The sequence below is a fragment of the Phyllobates terribilis genome, unplaced genomic scaffold (genome assembly GCF_046119375.1).
Source record: "Phyllobates terribilis strain yellow unplaced genomic scaffold, ASM4611937v1 Scaffold_5__5_contigs__length_657084704, whole genome shotgun sequence".
NCBI classification, from domain to species: Eukaryota; Metazoa; Chordata; class Amphibia; order Anura; family Dendrobatidae; genus Phyllobates; species Phyllobates terribilis.
In genome coordinates this window covers 71,606,409-71,631,589 of record NW_027362765.1, presented here as the reverse complement: position 1 = coordinate 71,631,589, position 25,181 = coordinate 71,606,409, and the positions used below count along the sequence as shown (strand labels likewise).

Sequence of the window (25,181 nt, the reverse complement as noted above, 5' to 3'; positions counted from 1 at the left end):
AGGCCCCCACAGTTGCCCTCAAACTGTATGACCCCCGCATTAGCTCCCACACTGTATAATGGCCCCACAGTCGTCTCCACTCTGAAAGATTGCCCCCATGGTAGTCCCAAAACTGCATAATGGATCCACATTAGCTCCCACGCTGTACAATGGCCCCCACACGTTATGAGGCCCCTCACAGATGTTTCTGCAATGCATGAGCGGCCCAACCACAGTATGATAGCCCTCCACACTGTATGAAGGTCCACCATACTGTATAATGGACTTCCACAGCAGACCCCACACTGTAGGATTGCCCCCACAGTAGGCCTAAAGCTGTAATGGCCCCCACATTAACTTCCACACTGTATAATGGCCCCCACACTTTAAAAGGGCCACCCACAGTATTCCCTACAATGCATGAGGGCACCCCTCATTGTTTCAGGGTCCCCAACAGTAACCCTCACACTGTTTCAGGGTCCCCCAACAATAATCTCCACACTCTATGAGGCTCCCTCATTGTTTATGATGCCCCCATAGTCACACCACAAGTTTTAATTAAAATAAAATACTCACCTAATCTAGGATCCTGACATGTCCACCGGCAAGGCCTAGGCAAACCAACATGCTGATGTCATAATGCCGACGAACACACTGGACTTCAAAGTTCACCACCGTGACAGGACTCTGACATCCTGTGTGTGCGCCAGTGCCTCGGCCTATGCATCACCCTGCAATACTGTAGACTGCATGCATAAACTGACCTGCGGTCTCCACAACGGGGAGCGGTAGTGCAGGGAGATCATATCTCCCTGCTCTACCGTACTGCTTAACTATATTGGGGTGCTGAGCACGCTGACAGTTAAGAGTAGTTGTAGCTCCAGGCACCTACGCTGCTGAAAAGAACTGTGGAATGTAGTCCATCTTGGGCTGGAATATCTATTCGCAGGTGTTAGATGTTAGTTCACTCCATGCCACACAGATGTAAAGCAGGTATCGGTAATAAAAGTTATACAGCTAAATATTAGCTCAGTGATTAACAGAAAAGCAAAGTTTGGAAACAAATTTCAGTTTATACTGCAATTATTCGAGTTTATGCAGACACTGCTATTTTCTGAGCAGCCTATTATTCTTTTTTCTTCATTTTTTTTTAGTTAGAAAATTGATATTTGTCCATGTTTTTATCTGGAATTGAATGTACAGCTCCCAGTGCCTTTGCGTATATGGAAGTAAATGCTATTAATTAGGATTTAGCTTTCTCTCAGTTGTTTTAACCCCTTCATGACCGAAGCATTTTCCGTTTTTTGCTCCCCTTGTTCCCAGAGCCATAACTTTTTTATTTTTCGATCAATATGGCCATGTGAGGGCTTATTTTTTGCGGAACGAGTTGTACTTTTGAAAGACATCACTGGTTTTACCACATCGTCTACTGGAAAATGGGAAAAAAATTCCAAGTGCGGTGAAAATACTAAAAAAGTGCCATTCCACAGTTGTTGTTTTTTTTTACCATGTTCACTGAATGCTAAGACTTACCAGTCATTATTATTCTCCAGGTCATTACGAGTTCGTAGACACCAAACATGTATAGGTTCTTTTTTATTTAAGTAATGAAAAAATATCAAAAGTTTGCTAAAAAAAAAAAAAAAAAAAAGGCGCCATTTTCCGAGACCCGTAGCATCTCCATTTTTCAGGATCTGGGGCTCGGTGGGAGCTTATTTTTGACTCGCTGAGCTGACATTTTTATTGATATCATTGTGGGGTAGATCCGATGTTTTGATCGCCCGTTATTGCAATGTTGCGGTGACCAAAAAAACGTATATCTGGCGTTTTAGAATTTTTTTTCTCGTTACGCCGTTTACCAATCGGATGGATTTTTTTTTATATTGATAGATCGGGCGATTCTGAACTCGGTGATACCAAATATGTGTATGTGTGTTTTTTTTATTGTTTTATTTTAAATGGGACGAAAAGGGGGGCGATTTAAACTTTTATATTTTTTTAATTTTTTAAATATTTTTAAAAAGTTTTTTTTTTACTTTCTGCTTGCTTTAATAGTCTCCATGGGAGACTAGAAGCAGCAATTACCTGATCGGCTCTGCTACATACAGGCGATGAGCAGATCGCTTGTATGTAGCAGATTTGCTCACTTGCTATGAGCGCCGACCACTGGGCGGTGCTCATAGCAATCTGGCCATCACCACAACAAGGGTCTGCTGCAGACCCCAGGTTGTCAGGTCAACCCATCGGTGACCCGTGATCACGTGACGGGTTCACCGAGGGGGGGAGTAAGTGACGCGCTTCCGGTGCGGCTCTGTTAAATGCCACTGTCAGAGATTGACAGCGGCATTTAACTAGTTAACAGCCGCGGGTAGATTGCGATTCCACCCGCGGCTGTTGCGGGTACATGTCAGCTGTATAGATCAGCTGACATGTGCCCGGTTCAGCGCGGGCGTACTATAACATACCACGTCATAAAGGGGTTAAACACACTGGTATTATTTTGCACATAACTAGATGTCTCATAGTTTTTACATCTCTGGCAGGGGTGCACAACATTTTTTGATCCAAGGGCCACACTGTCATACTGAACCAATTCCAAGGACCGCAAAAAAATTTAAAGGGGTAATTACATGAATACATCACTAGTACGACCGTTAGTACAGTAATACATCTCCAGAAACAAGTATTGAGTTTTTGAGAAGGATTTGGAGAGTTTCTGCTATAAATACAAAAATCTGTGTGAATACACATTAACTTAAACTGAGTTTTTGGAGCAGAATCTCACCAAATCCTCCTCATAATCTCAAATATCTAAATTTTGAGGATTTTTAGTTTTTAAAATAGCCATGAAGCATGTTATGGATTGCTACATGTGCACAAGATCAGAACCACCGTCAGCACATGAATGCAGCACCAGAACCACCATCAGTACATGAATGCACTGCCAGAACTACTGTCAGTATATGAATACAGCGCCAGAACCACCATCAGTACATGAATGCAGGGCCAGAATCACCGTCAGTACGTGAATGCAGAGCCAGAAACACTATCAGTACATCCATACAGCACCATGCTTAGCACAGCGATCAATTGGAATGTCAGATCACCCCCATAAGCAATTGTATCGCATGAACCTACAACTTTCAGTATGTCCTTAATCAATGGTAAGGAGATGCTGGAAGTTGTTGTTACCACTCATTATCAGACTGCGAACCATACAGGAACCACAGTACTGATGAGACGCAGACAGTATCACAAATATTTACATCCAGGTACATTATAGGTGACGTCTGTTCTGATTGAAGTTGTTCTTCTTTTCTTCTCCATTTAGTCTAGACGCCAAGAAGAGAGTTCATGCCCAAAGCTCGTCTTTGCAGACTTCCCTGTTCTATGTCTTCAGCAGCACACGGTTCTGATAAAAATAAAAGTATCATTATACTGCCCCATAAATATAAATATCTCCTATATGCTGAACCCCTGAATAAATAATTGCCCCTCATATTGCTTCATGCACAAAATTTCCCCCCATACTGCTCCTTTCTATAATATACCCCCACACAGCCCATGATATCCACCCACAGACCCTCTCTATAATATACCTCCACACTGCCCCTCTCTACAATATATCCCCACACTGACCCTCTCCATAATGTCACTCCAAACTGCCTCTTTCCATATCTCCCTCACAATGCCTCTCTATTGTCCCCACTGCCCCTCTCTATACTATGCCCCCTTTCACAATCTGCCAATTGCCCCATAATATCCTCCATTGACTCATTATGTACCCCATAATGTCTTCCATTGCCCCTTTATGTGCCTTCACAGTAAAACCAACCCTTACCTTCCCCCGGCCCCCTCATCTAAAATGAAAGCACACTTCTTCAGCTCCTCCATGGAGCGCTTACCTGTGCCCGAGGTCTCCTCAGCCTGTGCTGCCCCTGCAGCAGTGTAATGATTTCAGCAGAGAGCTGACCTCATCAGGCTGCAGCATGTCGGAGCTGGGACTGAAGTGCACTGCTCTGCCCCAGCGTTGCAGCGCTGAAACTTATTCACGTCTCAAACACGCAAATACGTTTAGATACAGTAAGAAGGGAGCCAAGTCTCCCGGACAGCTGAGTGGGCGGCACAGCATCGCTTGGCTGGCCGCTATGGGCCATATGTTGTGCAGACCTGATCTATGGGATTACTGATCTACTTTGGGGGCGATTCAAAATGAAAGCTTTTTTGCCAAATTTGTGGATAAAAAAGTTTTGAAATGTCGTTTTTTTCCGTGTAAATGTGAGGTTGCGCAACAGAACCAACTTTTGCATGTTCAAGCCATTCTAGCCCTACCTCCGACAAAGTGGACAGGCTGGATCAGAGCAGAGTGAGCAGCAGCGTTTGCTATGCCACATATCCTACTCCAGCACTGGCTCACCTGATCCATGGTACTATCCTTGTATTTTTTTTTATATATTGCCTATATTTGTTTGTGGGCTTATAGCTGGTGTATTCTTTTTATAAGAAGTGTACGGAGCAGAGCCATGCACATAAGAGGTTAATGGAGTAGAGCACAAATGATGTGTATGGAGCAGAGCTGTATGTGTACATAGCAGAGCAGTTCGCCTATGATGTATATGGAGTGGCGCCGTGCATGTAGGTTTTGTGTGGAGTGGAGCTGTGCACAAACGATGTGCACGGAACAGAGCTAAGCGTGGTATTCCCTGTGCAAGCGGACTGTCATGTGACCTCATGTATTCGATTTGCATACTTGTAGTCACATGCCAAATAGATTTCTGCGCTTTTCTCAATAGAAATTGAAAGGATCTGGTTGGTGCATGACCCCATGTATACAAATCACATATGTGTGGTCATGTGTCCAACTGCTCGCAAAAGGAATACCAGGTAATTGTGACAACGTGTGCGCCTCGAACTGCCACCATTCAGCAGTCATGTAGAGTGAAAGCAGAACTTTTGTCCCAAACTTGAACAATCCCTTTCATGCTCACAAGTCCATCATTAAAGGAAACCTGTCAGCAGGAATATCTATGTTGAACTAAAGGTATGGGCAGTATGGCGCTGTCATGCTGATTTAATACATACCTTTAGTGTTAAAATCTGCAGCCTGGTTTTCGTTAAATCATAACGATAAATTTTGGTTTCCTCAGTGCTTCGGGGCGGGACTGTTGGTAGGGTCTTTGGCTCACAGGGCTCAGCTATGGCCCCTCTGCTGCCTCTGTAGTATTCATTTAAATTTTGGGGTTGGTGCTGTGGGCGGTGCTCTCGCTAGTGGTAGTCTTCATGGAAATGGCGCATCCGCAGATCGACCTCAGGTGGCATTCAGGAAAATGGAGCCGAAGGTGGCGCATGCGAAGAATGAGATCTCGACTCATCATTGAGTCGAGATCTCATTCTGCGCATGCGCCACTCCGGCGCCATTTTGCTAAACTCCGCTGGAGGTCGATCTGCGTATGCGCCATTTTCATGAAGACCGCCACCAGTGAAAGACAGCTAAGACAGCGCCAAGCACAAAATTTAAATGAATGCAACAGAGGAAGCAAAGGGACATGTTTGCAAGGAGATGTAATCCTAGATTGATTTTTAAACCATTACTTTTCAAAAAGTAATGCAGTCTGCAGTTTACTAAAGATCACCTGCACGAGCCAGATGACTATTAAAACAAAGTTATTTGGATGGATGGGACCAAATTAGCACTTGTTTGAAATGAGAAGCATTTGGTTTGGAAAAAGAAAAACTCAGCAGTACAGCATAAAAACCTCATACCATCTGTGAAACAATGTGGTAGTACATGGCTGAGGCTTGTTTTGCTGCATCAGGGCCAGGACAGCTGCCATCATTGATGGAACAGTAAATTCTGAATTATACCAGCAAATTTTAGGTAAAAGGTCAGGACATCTGTCTATCAGCTGAACCTCAAGAGAACATGGGTCAATCAGCAACACAATGACCCAAAGCAGACAAGTCTTTCTACAAAAGAGAAGATAAAGAAAAATAATGTAAATGGAGATGTCAGATGAAAACAAGCTATCACCTATCCATGGGATATTGAACAGTGGGGATCCGACAGCTGGAACCTGCACAGATCTGCAGAACAGGGAGCTTTTATCCCTTAGGGTTCACTCACAGCACCGTATAAATCAGACGAGGGCTATCTGATTTTTTATCAGATAGCACTCAGCTCAGTGTTATTCAATGGGGCAGTGCTGATGAGCAATTTCATTCACTGACAGAATCTGTCTGTGAAGAAAATCGCAGCATGCCGCAAATTCACTCTGAAATTGGATGAGACTCACCCAAGTCTATGGGTGAGAGAAAAAAAATCGGATGCCACAGTCTAGCATCTGATTTTTATGGACACGTTGCAATTCTGTAACATAGGAAACTGTAAATGATTTTGTAAATGACTACTTACTGCTACTGTAAAAAAACGGATTGCATATGGATGACAAGTGAGAAAAATAAAATAGTCCCACTTTTCTGGATGACAATCAGAGCGATTTTTTCTACTGTCGTGTGACCCTAGTCTTACGGTGGTTGAGCAGTGAAAATGCTTGACTTGATTCTTCATTTATTCCTTATTGATCTTCTGAGCGCTGCGCTTAACTTTTCCCAGTGGCCACATACAGAATGAATGGAGCAACAGTCAGGCATCCAACCAGCCGCTACATTTTGTAAACAAGGATAAAAGTGTCCCATCGGGGATAAAAAAGAAAACAAAATCTTCATTCTATTGATCAATGTGGGTCCCACTGATCAGTAAGTTATCACCTATGGATAGTAGTAATCAAGCTTATGTGCTGGGCTAACCAACAATTATCAGAAACGTTTAGGTACAGCAGATACACAAAGCATGAGTGAATTCTCACATGTGTAACAAGTTTGGATTTCTCACCATGACATTTACCATGTTTTGAACAGTAAACTGGCTTCTCAGATATCAAACACAATTTTTCCCACATTCTGAACATGAAAATAAATTCTCACCACATGTATTTTATCTGTAACAAGTCCAAATTTATTACTAACATTTCACACATTATGAACATGAAAATTGCTTCTCTCCTGTGTGAATTGTTTGATGTTTAACAAGAACAGACTTCGTAGAATAACATTTATCACATTCTGAACAGGAAAATGGCTTCTCCCCTGTGTGAATTCTTTGATGTCTAATAACAGCAGATTTCCGTGCAAAACATTTCCCACAATCTGAACATGAGAATGGCTTTTCCCCTGTGTGAATTTTCCAATGTCCAAAAAGAGCTGAGTTATCTGTAAAACATTTCCCACATTCTGAACATGAAAATAACTTTTCCCCTGTGTGAATTCTCTGATGTGCAACAAGTGTTGATTTATCTGTGAAACATTTCCCACATTCTGAACATGAAAATGGCTTCTCCCCTGTGTGAATTCTCTGATGTATAACAAGCTTTGTTTTCTGACTAAAACATTTTCCACATTCCGAACATAAAAATACCTTTTCCCCTGTGTGAATTCTTTGATGTTCAACAAGATGTGATTTCTCATTAAAGCATTTCCCACATTCTGAACATGAAAATGGCTTTTCCCCTGTGTGGATTCTCTGATGTCTAACCAAACATGATTTCGCTTTAAAACATTTCCCACAATGGGAACATGAAAATGGCTTCTCGCCTGTGTGAATTTTCAAATGTGCTAGAAGATTTGATTTGTTTGAAAAACATTTCCTACATTGGGAACATGAAAATGGCTTCTCCCCTGTGTGAATTTTCTCATGCTTAGCAAGATTTGATTGAGCTGTAAAACGTTTCCCACATTGCAAACATGAAAATAACTTCTCCCCTGTGTGAATTCTTTGATGTGTAACAAGATTTGATTTATCTTTAAAACATTTTCCACATTCTGAACATGAAAATGGCCATTCATCTTTGTGAACTCTCTGATGTCTAACAACACATGATTTGTCTGTAAAACATTTACCACATTGGGGACATGAAAATGGCTTGTCCCCTGTGTGAATTTTCTCATGTTTAGCAAGATTTGATTTAGCTGAAAAACTTTTCCCACATGTTAAACATGAAAATGGCTTATTTCTTGTGTGAGTTCTTTGATATTCATTATAAATTCTGATATTTTTATTTTTCAATGAATCAGTAGATAGAACCAGTTTAAAAGTATCAGATGACAGACCATTATGGTGTAGATCTGAAGTTATATCTGGGACAATGACATGCTCTTCATATGTATCTGGTGTAATATTATGATCATCTGCTTTAAATTCTGAAAATAATTTTTCTGAGCTTCTGGTACAGTCATCTGCCAAAAATGAAGACAATTTAATTATTTTTCAATAAAACGCATTGAAAGTATATTAATTCATATATTATATAGCATTTCTATATAAATGTACAATACAGACCAAAAGTTTGGACACACCTTCTCATTTAAAGATTTTTCTGTATTTTCTTGACTATGAAAATTGTACATTCACACTGAAGGCATCAAAACTATGAATTAACACATGTGGAATTATATACTTAACAAAAAAAGTGTGAAACAACTGAAAATATGTCTTATATTCTAGGTTCTTCAAAGTAGCCACCTTTTGCTTTGATGACTGCTTTGCACACTCTTGGCATTCTCTTGATGAGCTTCAAGAGGTAGTCACCAGAAATGGTTTTCACTTCACAGGTGTGCCCTGTCAGGTTTAATAAGTGGGATTGTGACTGATACTGTGCGCACTATTAAAGAAAATGAATATTCACTCCTCTCCACTCACATGGGCGTGGAGAAGAGTGAATATTAATTCTCTTTAGCAGCGGGTACACGTGGTAGCTGCAGCAGCCGGCTACTGCATGTGCACCGCTCCTCCGCTGCCACAATCCCCCCCACCACGTTCCACAGCTGGAATGCAAGTATATACTCGAGTATAAGCCAAAGGGGGCTTTTTCAGCAGAAAAAAAATCTGCTGAAAAAGTCAGCATATACATGAGTATATATGGTACCTTCATAAGTCACATGCTTAGTGGAAGGAATTCCACCTGTGTGCAATCTAAGTGTCACATGGTCTGTCAGTATATACAGTTGAAACCAGAAGTTGACATACACTATATAAAAAGACACATATGCATGTTATTCTCAATATCTGACATGAAATCAGAATAATCCATTCCCGTTTTAGGTCAATTAGGATTACCATAATTTTTAATATTTGCCAATGCCAGAATAATGAGAGAGAGAGAATGTTTTAAGGCATTTTTATTATTTACTGCAAAGTCAGAAGTTTATATACATTTAATTAGTATTTGGTACCATTGCCCTTAAACTGAATGACTTGGGTCAAATGTTTGGGATATCCTTCCACAAGCTTCTCACAATAGTTGGTCGGTATTTGGGCCCATTCCTCCTGACAAAACTGGTGTAAAGGATCCAGGTTTGTAGGTCGCCTTGCTCGCACCTGCCTTTTCAGCTTTGCCCATAAATTTTCAATGTGATTGAGATCAGGGCTTTGTGTAGGCCACGCCAAAACATTGACTTTGTTATTCTTAAGCCACTTTGTTACCATTTTGGCAGTATGCTTCAGGTCATTGTCCATTTGGAAGACCCATTTAAGCCCAAACTTTAAAGAAGTTGGCCACTACTTTTTATGATTGGGGCAATCGATTGACCCTGTGCCCTTAAGTGTTTTTCTAATTGCCTCCTGCTATCCTTCTTGCCTGTGAGCGGCACTATCGCTGGCTGCTCACAGGCATCACATGACCCCCGGATGCAGCCGGCTCTGACATCTGCTGATGTCATGTTTCCAGATGCAGCCGGGGGGTGATTCACTTCTGCATTCCACAGTGGATGCTGGGCTGTGGGCGGGGTTACCCCGCGCGTCACACCCAGCATCCACCGTGCGCTTTCCCTCTCCTCATTCATTGGGAAAGCGTACGGTGGATGCTGGGTATGACGCGCGGGGTAACCCCGCTCACAGTCCATCAGCCACCGCAGGGACTGCGTCACTGATGTCACTCCTCACTTGACGTGACATCAGCGCGGGGTCACGTGATGCTTGGGACGGTGTTCTTAGGCTTCCAAGCTTCTCCCTTTTTCCTCCAAACATAACGATGGTTGTTATGCCCAAAAAGTTAAATTTTAGTTTCATCAGACCACAGGACATGTCTCCAAAAATTAAGGTATTTGTTCCTGTGTGCATTTGCAGACATTAATCTGGCTTTAGTTTTTTATGTTTCTTTTGGAGTAATGGCTATTTCCTGGCAGAGTGGCCTTTCAGCGCATGTTGAAACAGTACTTGTTTCACTGTGGTTACTGACACAATCTTACCAGCTTCCGTCATCATCTTCACAAGGTCTTTTGCTTTTGTCCTTGGGTTGATATGCACATGTCGGACCAAAGCATGTTCATCTCTGGGACACAGAACCCGTCTCCTTCCTGAGCGGTATGATGGCTGGACATTCCCATCTTGTTTGTACTTGCGTATAATTGTTTGTACAGATGAACGAGGCACCTTTAGGTATTTTGAAATTTGACCCAAGGATGAGCCAGACTTGTGCAAGTCCATAATTCTTTTCCTGATATCTTGGCTGATTTCTTTAGACTTTCAAATGATGTTACACAAAGAAGCAGTGTGTTTCAGGTGTGCATTAAAATACATCCACAGGTTGGTCTCTAACTCAGATGTTGCCAAAAAACCTATACCTATCAGAAGCTTCCAAACACATGACATCATCATATGGGCAGTCCAAAATTGTTTAATGGCATAGTAATCTTAGTGTATGTAAACTTTGACTTTGCAGTAAGTAATAAAGATGTCTTAAAACATTCTCTCTCGCTCATTATTCTGGCATTTGGCAAATATTAAAAATTATGTTAATCCTAATTGACCTAAAACGGGAAAGGTTTATTCTGACTTCATGTCAGATATTGAGAAAAACATGCATATGTGTCTTTTTATATAATGTATGTAAACTTCTGGTTTCAACTGTACACACCTTTTCTGAAAGGCCACAGAGGCTGCAATAGCATTAAGAGGCAACACTAACCAAACACCATGAAGATCAAGGAGATCTCCAAACAAGTTAGGGACAAAGTAGTTGGGAAGTACATATCAGGGTTAGGTTATAAAAAAAAAAAAAATCTGAATCTCTGATGATCCCATGGGGCACCTTCAAATCCATTCCATCAAATGGAACAAACATAATACCACAACAAACCAGTCAAGAGAGTGCCATCCACCAAAACTCTCAAACTGGGCAAGCAGGGCATTAACCAGGGAGGAAGCACGGAGACCAAAGGTAACCCTGAAGGAGCTGCAGAGTTCCCAAGCAGAGACTGAAGTATCTTGTCCATATGACCATAATAAGCCGTAACCTACATAGAGGTGGCCTTTATGGAAGAGTAGGCAGAAAAAAGCCTATACTTCCACACAAAAATTGTAAGGCTCCTTTTGAGTTTGCTAGAAGACATGTCGGAGACTGCCCAAATGTATAGAGGAAGGTGCTGTGGTCAGATGAGACCAAAATTGAAAAAAGGTTTGGAGGGCAAAGTTTTGGAATCTGGCAACCCACAGCAAGATCTCCATGAATTATGGATATATTATATTCATGTGTGGTATGTATAAAATGCTTGAAGGATGTTCGGCAAGATCACAGTCATATTGTTTCTCTAGGAGGTTCCTAGTGAAAATAATGACAGACAGTAGAAACATGGCCTAAAACTAGATTTGATTCTAATCCAATCAGCTTTCCTACTCTTACTTCATTTAAGGAGGGAGTGAGGGGTCTGGAAACCCTTTACAACATCTCATCTACCAAATACCATTGTCAGGCACCAGGAGAAGCAACGAGAATTGCAAATTTGTCCATATTTCCTGGGGCGTTCTACATCAGAAGCTCTCATGGATCTAATTCTTAAGTATCGTCTGTATTTTATCCCTTTCATTTTATACTGTTTATGCTTTTATGTCTTTTTGTTTTTTTCCCTTTTGAAACCTTTTTTGAGCACTGTACTCTTTGTATATTCACTCTAAAATGTTATATGTTTGCTCCTTACTGCTCTAAATGAACCCACAAACCCAGAAGAGAATGAGAAGAGCTTTATTGTGTTACCCTGTGTTGTGTTACCCTTTGCCAGAGTGCAAAAAAAGTCGCTATCAGGTGCTTGGAAAAGCTGGGTGTGCAAGTGTGTAACCCAGTGCAGGCTTATTGCTGGCCTATCAAAACTGGTGGCAGCGAAAAGTGTGGTGTAGATGTGAGAAGTGGCAGTGGTGTGCACTTAGCTCATTGTCAGATTACTGAGATAGGTCAATGGATGATTGAGTGTAGGAAGAGAAGTCCACATTTACGGTAGCACCCGAAGCATGTGTGTGGCATTTCATTGGTGTTCGTAGCAAATTGTTGTAAGCAATAGGTTGGAACTGTTCCAGACAGTGTGAATACAATTTGGTTTGAACTACAGCGAAATGGAAGAGCCTGGTAACCAGGGCAGTGGAGTTGGATTTGTAGTTCATTTTTGTGAAGTCGGAGTTGGGGTCGTTATAAAATGGACCGACTCTGACTCCTAAAATATATGATAAATTGGGTTCAGTAGTTCAGTGCAGTAAGTGCTGTAAATGTTTTCATAAGAATGTGGGAAAGTTATGAAATGTCCAATAAATGTCTGCTCTATTCCTGATCAAAGGATTTAGGCTTTTAGTTGAGATGAATCTGTGCTGCACTTTATGTACATGTTCAGAAATGAGGAGTCGTGGAGTCGGTGGTCAGTGAAATTGAGGTGTCGGAGTCGGTGGTTTGGCTTACTGACTCCACAGCCCTTCCAGTAACACACAAAAGAAAGCAGCTAACAGTAAGCGATCCACGGGTCTCTCCTTTAACTTAGGAATAAAGGTGTGATTGTTAAGTTGAAGGATGACACCACAAAATTTAGAACTCATATATACAGGCCCATATAAGGTTTAATGAAATAATTAATCTTACTTTCTGTCTCCAACTTCTTGATTCTTTCAAAATTTCCAATGTATTTAATAATTCATTGATTATGCAATCTGATTTGGCTAGGTAAGATGCTCTGGACCCAGAGGAGCATGCATGGCTTTAAGTCTCCTCATTCTGACATGCCAGGCTTTGCTTGTCACTCTTCACAAGGAGAAACGTTATCCCTTAGACCCCAGTCCAGAGCCTCTCTCCTAGCCAGATCAGATCTCATACTTTGCACTGAAAAACCCCGAAACACTGTCTGCAAATTTAGATTATGGTTTGATTTTTACCCTAAGTCATATTGCAAGGCTTGTTAAAGAGTAGATATTGACTTTTAGTATCGTTGCTTCCAATAGTTGGTGCTAGAGTTCTAGGCCTCTTCCTCTCTGAACAGACAATTTGCATATTTAATTTCCCAGAGGAACATGCATGGTTTATAAGTCTCCTCACTCTGACATGTCATGCTTGGTTTGACACTCTCCACAAGGATAAATGTTACCTGTTATAACTCATTGTTCAAACTCTTTTGCTTCTCTGTATATAAAGCTAAGACTTCTCCAATTATTTTTGATCATCATCAGGAATTTGATATTCAACAAAACTTTGATTCTACTAGAGAAACGGTTCTCTCTACACTATTTAGTTCACTAGAAAGATTCTTAATTATTTTGTATGTCCACTAATTGTAAATCATTTCCCTGGGTGTCCCCTTGTTATCTCCGAATCTTCTAAAATCTGTGCCAAAATTTTTTTGGATGAAAGGAGATCGTGAATAACACTATTTTATCTCAGAGTGAAAAACTATGGTCCAGCATGTATTAAAATAATAAAGCATACACCACCTCATCCATCCCCCGATGCTCCTGTTCCTAGGTACCTCAGTAATCTCTGTGCTTCCTTTTCTAGCCAAACACTGATGTAATTGCACCAACCACTGACTGAGTAGAACCTGTGACTTCTCTGCATCTAGTGGTCACTACTCACCTGTGCGGTTATCTGTGCAGATCTCCACCTTAAACCACTCATCGCCCCTCACATATGTCTCTGTAGTATTAGTATGGGTTAGATCTTCACCCTGAAATAAATATGGAAAGAGTCATAGACAGATGGTGAAGTCGTATGAAATGACTTGGAAGAAAAGATCGTAAATTAACAAGATGAGCAAAACTGACATGACAGCAGTAGTTACCACATAGCTGCAGATCTCCTGTATAGATCCAACCTGTCGCCTCCTAATTCTACCCAACAGTCTCCATAACCAGAAAATTGTGAGAAGATCCAAACAAAATGTAATGTCTATGATCAGCTTTATCCTGTCATCTCCACCAAGTATAAGACATAAAATGAATGGCCACTTTATTACGGACGCCTATCTGGCAGCACTTTGGCCTTTAGAACCTCAGCAATTTGTCACATCCCACGTTCCAGATGAAGATCCTGACTTGCTCTTAAAAGCCCATTCTACCTCCACCTAGAAAAGCTCTATAGGATTAAGATCTGAGGACTGTGAAGACTGGAGAAGCAAAAAAAGAAAAAACACTGTATTTTTCCTGGAAACAAGCCACGACTATGCGACCACTATGGAATAGTGCATTGTCCTTCTATCATAGGCTCAAAAGCAGCCAAGAAGTGATTTTTTTCCCCAACAAGCTGTTTACAAACATGTTATCTCATTTCATTACATATAGTGCAGAAAATAAGTATTTGATACATTGCCGATTTTACAAGTTTTCCCACGTACAAACAATGAAGAGGTCTGTAATTTTTATCATAGGTGCACTCCAACTGTGAGAGACAGAATCTTAAAAAAAAAAGCATGCGTTGACAACCCGCATGCGAAATCGCATGTTCAAAACGCTTCTACCTGGCAGAAAAAACGCATGTAAAATCCGCATGCGTTTTTTCTGCCAGGGAGATGCAGAAACGCTCCGCAGCATTTCTGCATCGTGGGCACTTAACCTATCAAATACTTATTTCATGCAATAAAATGCAAATTAATTATGTAAAAATCATACAATGTGATTGTCTTGATTTTTATTTTTGGATTCTGTCTCTCACAGGTGAAGTGTACCTACGATAAAAATTACAGACTTCTCCATTCTTTGTAGGTGGGAAAAATCGGCAGTGTATCAAATACTTATTTCCCCCACAACATATTTCTTCAATCACAACATTTTCTATACACTCTTGACACCACTGCACATGAAAACCTCATGAGGTTTGTAGCTTTGAAATGCTGGTCCTGCCTAATCTAGGACCGATGGTCTTGCCTTCTTCCAATTCACTCAGATCACTCTACAATACTTTCACATTCTACACAGGATTCACACTGAAATCTGATCATTTCATTTTATGCTGCACTCCGGGGTCACTGGTATAATTATACAGTAGCTCCAATCAGGAAAGAGCCGGTGTCTCTAATAAATTGTTCATTCAGTGTAAAATACTGGTGGATAAAACAAGACTGAATGCAAGTCCTTCAAAGCCTTCTACACATCATAGGGGAGATCTCATGACTCCTTCTCTCCATCTACCTGATGATCCTGAGGAACATCGAGATCTTCTTGTTTACAGTCCTGTGGAAGAAGAGAATGGGGACATCTCTCTGGTGTTGTCCTCTCACTGGATAGAACTGGAGGAAACACAGAGGGACTGAATTCATTCTTTACATACAGATAATTATAGTCTGTGTGTATTTAGTCCTGTCTATTACCTGGTGATGTGAGGGGCTGGGGAACCTCCATCATGATGTCCTTGTACAGATCTTTGTGTCCTTCTAAATACTCCCACTCCTCCATGGAGAAATAGACGGTGACATCCTGACACCTAATAGGAACCTGACACATACAATGATACCGTCATCCCCCGATCCCTTCATAGTATTACTGCATAATGTCCCAGCATTCCCAGCAGTGTCACCTCTGCAGTCAGCAGCTCAATCATCTTGTAGGTGAGTTCTAGGATCTTCTGGTCATTGATGTCCTCATTTATAAGGGGGTGAGGTGGAGGCCCCGTAATTGGGCTCAGGGGTCTTCCCCATCCCTCAGACACAGGGGCCTGACAGCGCTCACTAGAGGTCTTCTTCACTACTGTGTAATCCTGGTTATGGAGAGACACATTAATAAATCGCACTACAGACATTTCCAGAGTCCTCACCTCTCCAGTTCTGTCCATCTGTTATTCCCACAGATAAGAATGATGTAATGTGACATCATCAGAATCTCTCACCTCTCCAGTAAGCCGGAAGAGGATCTCTAGGGTGAGGTGTAATATCCTCTCCGCCATCTTGTCCCTGTCTCTATCCATCCTTGATGGACAATCAGGAAAATTCTCTTATATAGAAGATCTCCACTGAGAGGATCCGATATTGTAGGGACCTGAATGGGGAAAAGATGACGATGTAACATCATAAAGATCCCATGTAAGAAATCTCCGGAGCTGTTACCGGCTTCACATGATCACTACATCCAGTCATGGCCCCATCCTGCCCCCGGTATAACACACAATCACATTATAGTCACATACAGGGATTTATCACAGGCTCAGGACTGAGGGGGTTAATAGTAATGGGGGATCTCCACATACCTCCACCTGCAGAGCCGCCACCACATATATGGCTGCTCTGTGCGCACAGGACCTGTGATGAGGTCACAGGAGGGGAGGAGTCAGGGGTCACATGATCAGGGGCCTCAGCGGATGCAGGACTCTGCTGTGCTGGTTGTCATGGTGCTGGATGAGGGGAAGTTTATGTGTAGGGTCAATCAGGAAAATACTCTTATATAGAAGATCTCCACTGAGAGGATCCGATATTGTAGGGACCTGAATGGGGAGAAGATGACGATGTAACATCATAAAGATCCCATGTAAGAAATCTCCGGAGCTGTTACCGGCTTCACATGATCACTACATCCAGTCATGGCCCCCTCCTGCCCCCGGTATAACACACAATCACATTATAGTCACATACAGGGATTTATCACAGGCTCAGCACTGAGGGGGTTAATAGTAATGGGGGATCTCCACATACCTCCACCTGCAGAGTCGCACACTGGATATATGGCTGTTCTGTGCGCACAGGACCTGTGATGATGTCACAGGAGGGGAGGAGTCAGGGGTCACATGATCAGGGGCCTCAGTGGATGCAGGACTCTGCTGTGCTGGTTGTCATGGTGCTGGATGAGGTGATATGTGTGGGGTCAGGAGGGATTTACAGTGTGGATGTAGTATCAGGGCCGGGACACGGTGTAGGCATATTAGGTACCCCCCTAGGTCGCTACCTTTTGCCTCCCTGAGGGGGGCGCACTTTGAAGAAAAATGACATTTCTGAAATCCTGCAGCCGCCGATGCCTTCCTCTGGCCGCTGGTATCCAGCACTCTGACGGCCGGGGCCACAGGCACTCAGGTGAGCGGTGTCGGTGAGTCACTAGCATCGCTCACCCCGGTTGTCGCTCGCTCCCTGCACTCAATTATATTTGTGGCTATCAAGTGCGAATACAATTGATGCGAGCGCCGCCCAGAACAGGAGCAGAGGAGCTCTAATCAGACCCCTGCTCCACCGGGCTGTCCAGCAGAATGCAGGCTACTTCCCCCTGTTGGAGGCGACACATGCAGGGAACATTGGACAGCACAATGACCTCACTGCATCGCGCCGTCCTGCGCCTACTGTTGTATCAGACAGAAGAGGTGATGGAGGCTGCGCTGGTTGGAAATCCTGGGTTAGGTGAGTATGAGCTTTTTTTTTGTTCTTATATTTTGCCACAAAAGGAGTGGTCAGGGACATCATGAAAGGGGATTGTGGGAGATACTACAAAAGGAGTTGGCCTGTGGGACATCACAAGAATCATGCCTCCCAATCTTTGAAGAACAGAAAGCGGGAGAAATTATGTGTAGCGCACCACTGCAAACTTTAGTCACGCCCTTGGCCGCACCCCAATCCACACCTATTTACCATTTCCTACTTCCCTGGCAGGAGATGTCGGAGGGCAGTAAGGGACATTCAGCAGACACCCAAGGCTGCAGGGCGTAGACCCAAATCCAGGACTGTCTGCTGTATACAGGGGACTCCAGTCCAGCATTCAAGTCAGTAGTACCTGGCAGCTGGATGGGAGACCGCAAATCTCTTACCTTCCGTTGTCCCCGGCGCGGCTTTTGATTACCAGGGTAGCGCAACGTCATCTAGTTGGGACCTGTGAATTTATTTTTTGTTCATTCCCCAGAACTTTCTCATTTTTATGTAACTTCACTATATGACATCTGGCTTTTCTGTGTCTACAAGGCCAAGTTCACACATTGCAGAAATACTATGTTTTCTGTTTTCTGCAGGATGCGTACCAAACTACTCAATAACAATATTCTCCCTCGTACCTGTGCATTTTTAATGCAGATGTGAAGCCATGTTTTTATTGTTTTTTATAGTACAGAAAAGCTTTGATTCTGCACTTAAAAAAGTACCTGCATTTTTTTTAGGCTCCACACCAGAGGCATAGCTAGGGGTTTGGTTCAGAGGGGGCAAAACTTCTGAGTGGGCCCCTAACCATGTAACCCTGATTACAGCTATGGTGGCGCACCCGAATTGTGGATGTAGGAGAACCTCAGCAGTTACTAAAAGAAATTTCTTATACAAAGACCAACGCTGATATTATCACCATATGGTGACCACATAGTGGTAGATACGAGTCCTGTAGAACATATAAGAGATTACAGTACATTTATAGATGGTAACTTACAGTTGATGATCTTTCTGGTGGAGTTATTCACTTTTCCTATCTTTTCTATCTGGCCCAGACGGACAGGCCAACTTCTTCCAGCTAGGACTCGGCTGCAGAGATTACAACAAAGACACATCTAACTTCTCACATTTCAAGCACCTTCTCAATTTATCCCGAACCTGCACAAACTCTTTATCCTGCTGATACCCTAGAGATATCAGATGCCAAGGAAGAATGATGGGGGCGGAAGCGTCAACTGTATCAGCAGATACCGATACAGTTAAATGTTAAACATGCGGGGGAGGGGGGGGGGGCAGCTCACAGGTTCAATAGCGGCAGTGCAGGGAGATCGGGGCTCCCCGCACGGCTGCAGAGTTTAACCTTTTTGCTGACTTGTGATGTTTAATATTTAAAAAAAATGCATTAAAAATGATTTTTTTCATTATCAAGTGTTTTTATTATTATTTTTTAGTAATTTTATAGGATGAAAAAATCTCTTATTCTCCCTCTAGAATACAAATACATAGAAATACCCTGCTGTGTACAATGTATCAGTACAATCTGCCTGTGGAGTTAGAGCCTGCAATACAGATCAAGTACACAAAATTCTCCCCATTACATCATCAGAGCTTGTGGCTCATCAGCTTTAGCTCCTGCCTGTAATGTTTAGGTTGTTTTCCCTGTATCTAGTGCCTTTCTTATTGATGTATCTCTGCCTGACCTTGGACCTCCTTCTGACCTTCCTTTTGCTCTGATCCACTATCCTCCTGGTACTTTGATCTTTTTGCCATTGACAACACACCATTAGCCCGGAATTTGGTCTAAAGGTTAACGGTGGATTTCATGCTCCAATTGGGAGCGCGTCACTCAGAATCAATCTCCTGTTTTGTTTTGGATAACTTGCCTGCTAGGTTGGTACTGGGCCTTCCATGGCTGCTTCTTCACAATCCTGTTATTGATTGGAGTCAGAAGGAAATTGTTAAATGAAGACCCAATTGTTACAGGAAATGTCTAAAATTGGTACAAATATGCTGCGCTAGATTGAAGGGTCTGCGGGGGTACCTGAAGGACTTCGGAAATGTGCTCTCGGAAAAATAGGCGGAGATACTACCTCTCCATATGATTGTGCAATTAATCTTGCTCCTGATGCCAAATTACCTAAAGCTTACCATTTCAATATGTCTGGGCCTGTCGGACCACTATGAAAGAATATGTTAAGGAAAATTTACAGAAGGGTGATATCCTTCCTTCCTCCTCCCCTGTAGCTGCCGTATTTCTCTTTCTGAAAAAGAAAGATGGCAGCCTCCTTCCTTGCCTCGATTTCCGAGAACTAAACAAGATCACAGTATATACCCAATTCCACTCATCACCGACCTATATATTCAACTTTTGGGGGCTAAGTAGTTTTCTAAACATGATCTTAGAGGGGCTTACAAATTAATACGCATCCGAAAGGGTGATGAGTGGAAAACAGCATTCTTAACGTCAGTGGGACTATTTGAAAATCTTGTCATGCCATTTGAGTTATCCGATGCACCTTCTGTTTTTCAAAATTTTATGAATAATATTTTTTCTGATTGCATTGGAATATTTGTTGTGATTTACCTGGATGATATTTCTCACCCGATTTGGACTCCCACCAAGAACATGTCCATGTAGTACTACAAAGGTTGAGGTTTGTTTGCAAAATTAGAGAAATGTGTTTTTTTTTTTCTGTTGAGGAAATTTCACTCTTAGGATTTATCTTGTCAGCACAGGGGTTTAAGATGGACTCTGGGAAGGTGCAGGCCATAATTGATTGGGTTCAACCTTGTGACCTTAAAGCTTTACAATGTTTTCTTGGAATCACCATCTATTATTGGACATTTTTACAGGGTTTTTCTCAAATTGTTAAACCTCTTACTGACATTACACGTAAGAGGACAAATCTCAAGGTTTTGTTGCTGGATGCTATCAGGGATTTTGAAAAATTAAAAGTATTTCATGTTTGCTCCCTTTTTAATCCAACCTGATCTCCAAAAACCATTAATTGTGGAAGTGGATGCGTCAGAGGTCGGATTACGGGCCAATTTATCGCAGGGGCCCAAAACTCTGACTAACCTGTGTCCATGTGCTTTTTTTTCTAAAAAAAAAATTGCATCTACGCAAATAAATTATGATGTCGGGAATAGTCAGTTACTCGCTGTTAAATTAATCTTTAAGGAATTAAGCCATTTTTTGAAGGGGGCGGTTCATCAAGTTACTGTGGTCACTGATCACAAAACTCTAGCTTACATTGAATCAGCTAAACGGTTAACCTGACAGGCCAGATGGCCCTTGTTTTTCTCTAGGTTTAATTTATCTATCACATTCAGGCCGGGGTCCAAGAATGTGAAAGCTGACGCACTATCAGATTCCGTTTCTCCTCCAGAACCTTTTTTCTTCCATTCTTCCTAAAGGTATTTTGGTTTCTATGGTAGCCTCGGAGTTGTAAGACGAGTCCAGTAAAGTCCAAACGTGGGTTTCTCCTGCTACTCCAGGGTCCAAATTATTTGTGCCTGTGTACCTAAGATTGCGTCTGTTACAGGACTTTCATGATTTTGTCTTGAGTGGTCATCCTGGGGTTACTGCTACACAGAAAGCCATCGCCAGTTTTTTTTTGTGGCTGTCCGTGCATAATGTAATAAAAGATTTTGTATCCGCTTGTGAAGTCTGCGCACACCCCAAACTCAGTCATAACCATCTGGCCTGGGAATTGGCGCCATTGCCAATTCCAGGAAGACTGTGGACTCATCGGTCCATGGATTTCATCACTGATTTGCCTTTGTCTGGTGGGAAAACTGCTATTTGAGTGATAGTTGACTGATTGAGCTAACAAGCTCATTTTGTTCCTTTGTCAGGATTACCTAATGCAGAGACACTTTCCAGGTTGTTTAATTCTCACATTTTAAGGCTACATGGGGTCCTTCTTAACATTGTGTCTTATAGGGGAGTGCAATTTGTCTCTAAATTCTGGAAAGCTTTTTGTTGTAAAATGGGGATTGACTTGTCATTTCCCTCTGTTTACCACCCTGAAACCAACAGTCAGACGGAGAGAACAAATCAGTCTTTGGAACAAATTTTAAGGTGCTTTGTGGCAGCCCGGCAGGAGGACTGGTCTTCGTTTTTACCTCTTGCTAAGTTTGCTTTTAAGGCTGCGTGCCCACTATGCGTTTTTCAAGTGTTTTTGCTGCGGAATTTCTGCAGCGAAAACGCTTAAAAAACGCTTGGTAATACATGCCAATGATAATCCGCATGTGCTGTGCACATGCTGCGGAAATTTCCGCTGCAGATTATCATTGCGGAAAAATACGCAGCATGTCCATTAATTTTGCAGACACGCAGCGTAATTGCCGCCCTTGATTTGCATTGAATCGCATATTATCCGTGTCAGCACATTTGCACACACGGATAATATGCGTTTCTATGTGCGGATGGTACCGGGGTTTGGAGAAGAGGAGACTCTCCTCCAGACGCAGGTACCACAGAACCTTATAAAAAAAGAATTTAAAATAAAAAATAAAGATTATACTTACCTTCTGATGGCCCCCGGCCTCCTCAGTGATGCGTCCGGTCTGTTGTATGGGTCGCGGTGGTGTGAGGACCTGCCATGACGTCATTTAGTCATGTGACAGGTCACGCGACCGCTGATGTCGGCGGTCGCGTGACCTGTCACATGACTCAATGACGTCATCGCAGGTCCTTTCACACCACTACGACCAATACAACAGACCGGACGGAGCGGAGAAAATACCAGGGGCCATTGGAAGGTAAGTATAATCTTTATTTTTTACCATTTTATTCTTTTTTATTAACTATTACTTGGTCACACTATATAAATCCATGCCGGTTGCATGGATTTATATAGTGTGACCAAGTTGTCTAGCACTTTCCAAGTGATGCTAAAATTGCTTGGAAAAGCGTTTGATAACCCGCATGCTGAAATGCATGCAAAAACGCTTGACAAACGCTTCTACCTGGCAGGAAAAACGCATGTAAAATCAGCATGCGTTTTTCCTGCCAGGGAGAAGCGGAAAAAATATGCAGCATTTCTGCATCGTGGGCACATAGCCTAACAATCGTGTAAATCATTCCATTGGATCCTCGCAGTTTTTCTGTAATTATGGTTTACTGGAGAACTGATGGTTGTTCTAGTGATATATTTTTTTTTTTACTGGTGATGGTTCTAGTGCCATATTTATGTACTATTGATCGCTCTGGTTTTCTATTTATGTACAGTGGCTTGCAAAAGTATTAAACCCCACCACCCCCACACCCCTTCCTTGCCATTTTTCATATTTTGGTTTTCTTTTTGTTGTGAAGAAAACAACAAATAGAACAAAATAACTGTAAACTTCAGTGTGCATAACTATTCACCCTCCTAAAGACAGTACTTTGTAGAGCCTCCTTTTGTGGCAATTACAGCTGCAAGTCGCTTTGGATAAGTGTCTATGAGCTTTCCACATCTTGCCTCTGGGATTTTTGCCCATTCCTCAAGGCAAAACTGCTCCATGCTCCTTCAAGTGAGAAGGTGTCTTCTGGTGTAGAGCAATCTATCTTTAAGTCTGACCACAGATTCTCAATTGGATTAAGGTCTGGGCTTTGACTAGGCCACTCCAAAACATTTACACGTTTCCCCTTAAACCATTCGAGTGTTATAACGGTAATTGCTTGCACAAGAAATTTTTAGGAGCTTCATAGCAAAAGGGGTGAATACATATGCGCATGGCAATTTTTAGTTGTTTGATCCCATAAATTTAATTTATGCCTATATTTTTCTCACTTCACTTCATCAACTTAGACTATTTAGTGCTGATGCATCACACAAAAATCAGATTACAAAAATATTTAAATACATTACAAAGTGTAACAAAATAGGTAAAAGGGGGGTGAATGCTTTCACAAGCCACTGTACTGATGATGATTTTGGTTTTGTATTCATGTACTGATGATAATTCTGGTGATGACTATGTCACCCGAACCATGATCACTAGATGACTACATCACCATAGCCATCAGTAGTACATGAACAACCATCACAACATGAATACGCCAGTAGAATCACTATCCGAAAAGTAATACATCACCAGAACCACTATCTGAAAAGGAATATGTCACCAAAACCACTAAACCTACAGGAATACAGCACCAGAACCACTGTCAGTTTTGTTTCAAACTGCATTTGTCGCATGACGGACGCAAAAACCATCATAGGTATCCCTTCATCTACAGTGAGGAAAATAAGTATTTGATACACTGCCGATTTTGCAATTTTTACCTCCTACAAAGAATTGAGAGGTCTGTAACTTTTATCGTAGGTACACTTCACCTGTGATAAACAGAATCTTAAAAAAAGATCCAGAAAATCACACTGTATGATTTTTACATAATTAATTTGCATTCTATTTTATAAAATAAGTATTTGATGCAATAGAAAACAGAACTTACTATTTGGTACAGAAACCTTTGTTTGCAATTACAGAGGTCAGACACTTTCTTTTGTTTTAACCAGGCTTGCACACGCTGCAGCAGGGATTTTGGCCCACACCTCCATACAGATCTTCTCCAGATCTTTCAGGTTTCAGGACTGTTGCTAGGCAACATTGAATTTCAGCTCTCTCCAAAGATTTTCTTTTGGGTTCAGGTCTGGAGACTGGGTAGGACACTTAAGGACCTTGAAATGCTTTTTACGGAGCCACTCCTTAGTTGCCCTGGCTGTGTGTTTCGGGTCATTGTCATGCTGGAAGACCCAGCCACGACCCATCTTCAATGCTCTTACTGACAGGAGGTTGCTGGCCAGAATCCGGTGATACATGACCCCATCCATCCTCCCTTCAGTACGGTGCAGTCGTCCGGTCTCCTTTGCAGAAAAACACCCCCAAAGTATAATGTTTCCCCCCCATGCTTTACTGTTGTACGGTGTTCTTGGTGTTGTACTCATCCTTCTTTCTCCAAACACAGTGAGTGGAGTTGATACCAAAAAGTTTTATTTTGGACCCATCTGACCACATGACCTTCTCCCATGCCTCCTCTGGATCATCCAGATGGTCATTTGCGAACTTCAAACGGGCCTGGACATGTTCTGGCGTGACTAGGGGGACCTTGCGTGTCCTGCAGGATTTTAATCCATGATACTAACTGTTAGTTACTACCGGTGTTGTGTAAACAGTCCACAAACAATGAATGATTCTATATCTGACTGAAAGTATTTTTTTGATGAAAAAGGTAACAATTCTAGTGAGGTCGTCATCAGAGCTTTATTCCTGACCCATTGGTGGGGGGATGCATTAAGGGTCCTGTTACCTTAGTCTCAGACCCATCCCTCTACTCGGGGGCTGTGGGGTGATGGAGGGAACGGAGCTGTATACATGCAATGTGTGTTTAATTTTCTCTAAATCAATCAGTTTTGTTGTTTTTTTTAGTTAATTATTTACTCACATTTTCTCTGTACATGTACATCACTGGTATTCACATCTTTCCTTTTTTATTATTTACATGTATTATAGCTTTTCATTTATTATCC

The 25,181-nt window shown here is 42.0% G+C and overlaps 1 protein-coding gene across 1 annotated transcript; it reads right to left on the bottom strand.

Moving 5' to 3' along the window:
• Positions 1-7,015: 7,015 nt before the first annotated feature.
• LOC141271463 (uncharacterized) lies at positions 7,016-16,302 on the bottom strand. Its single transcript, XM_073681534.1, has 6 exons — positions 16,161-16,302; positions 15,852-16,031; positions 15,646-15,769; positions 15,467-15,564; positions 13,917-14,007; positions 7,016-8,271 (listed from the first exon to the last, which is right to left on the bottom strand). Exons 1-6 carry the CDS (start codon positions 16,236-16,238, stop codon positions 7,016-7,018), a joined length of 1,827 nt encoding a protein of 608 aa, XP_073537635.1. The 5' UTR covers positions 16,239-16,302.
• Positions 16,303-25,181: the final 8,879 nt, after the last annotated feature.

What these genes read in the sequence shown, in the direction of transcription:
- LOC141271463 (XM_073681534.1), bottom strand. Translation starts at nt 16,238, where the DNA reads ATGGATAGAGACAGGGACAAGATGGCGGAGAGGATATTACACCTCACC. An exon ending in ATGTTCCTCAGGATCATCAG is followed by an intron (nt 14,008 to 15,466) that starts GTAGATGGAGAG and finishes TATTTATTTCAG; the next exon opens with GGTGAAGATCTAACCCATAC. An exon ending in CTGCACAGATAACCGCACAG is followed by an intron (nt 8,272 to 13,916) that starts GTGAGTAGTGAC and finishes CATTTTTGGCAG; the next exon opens with ATGACTGTACCAGAAGCTCA.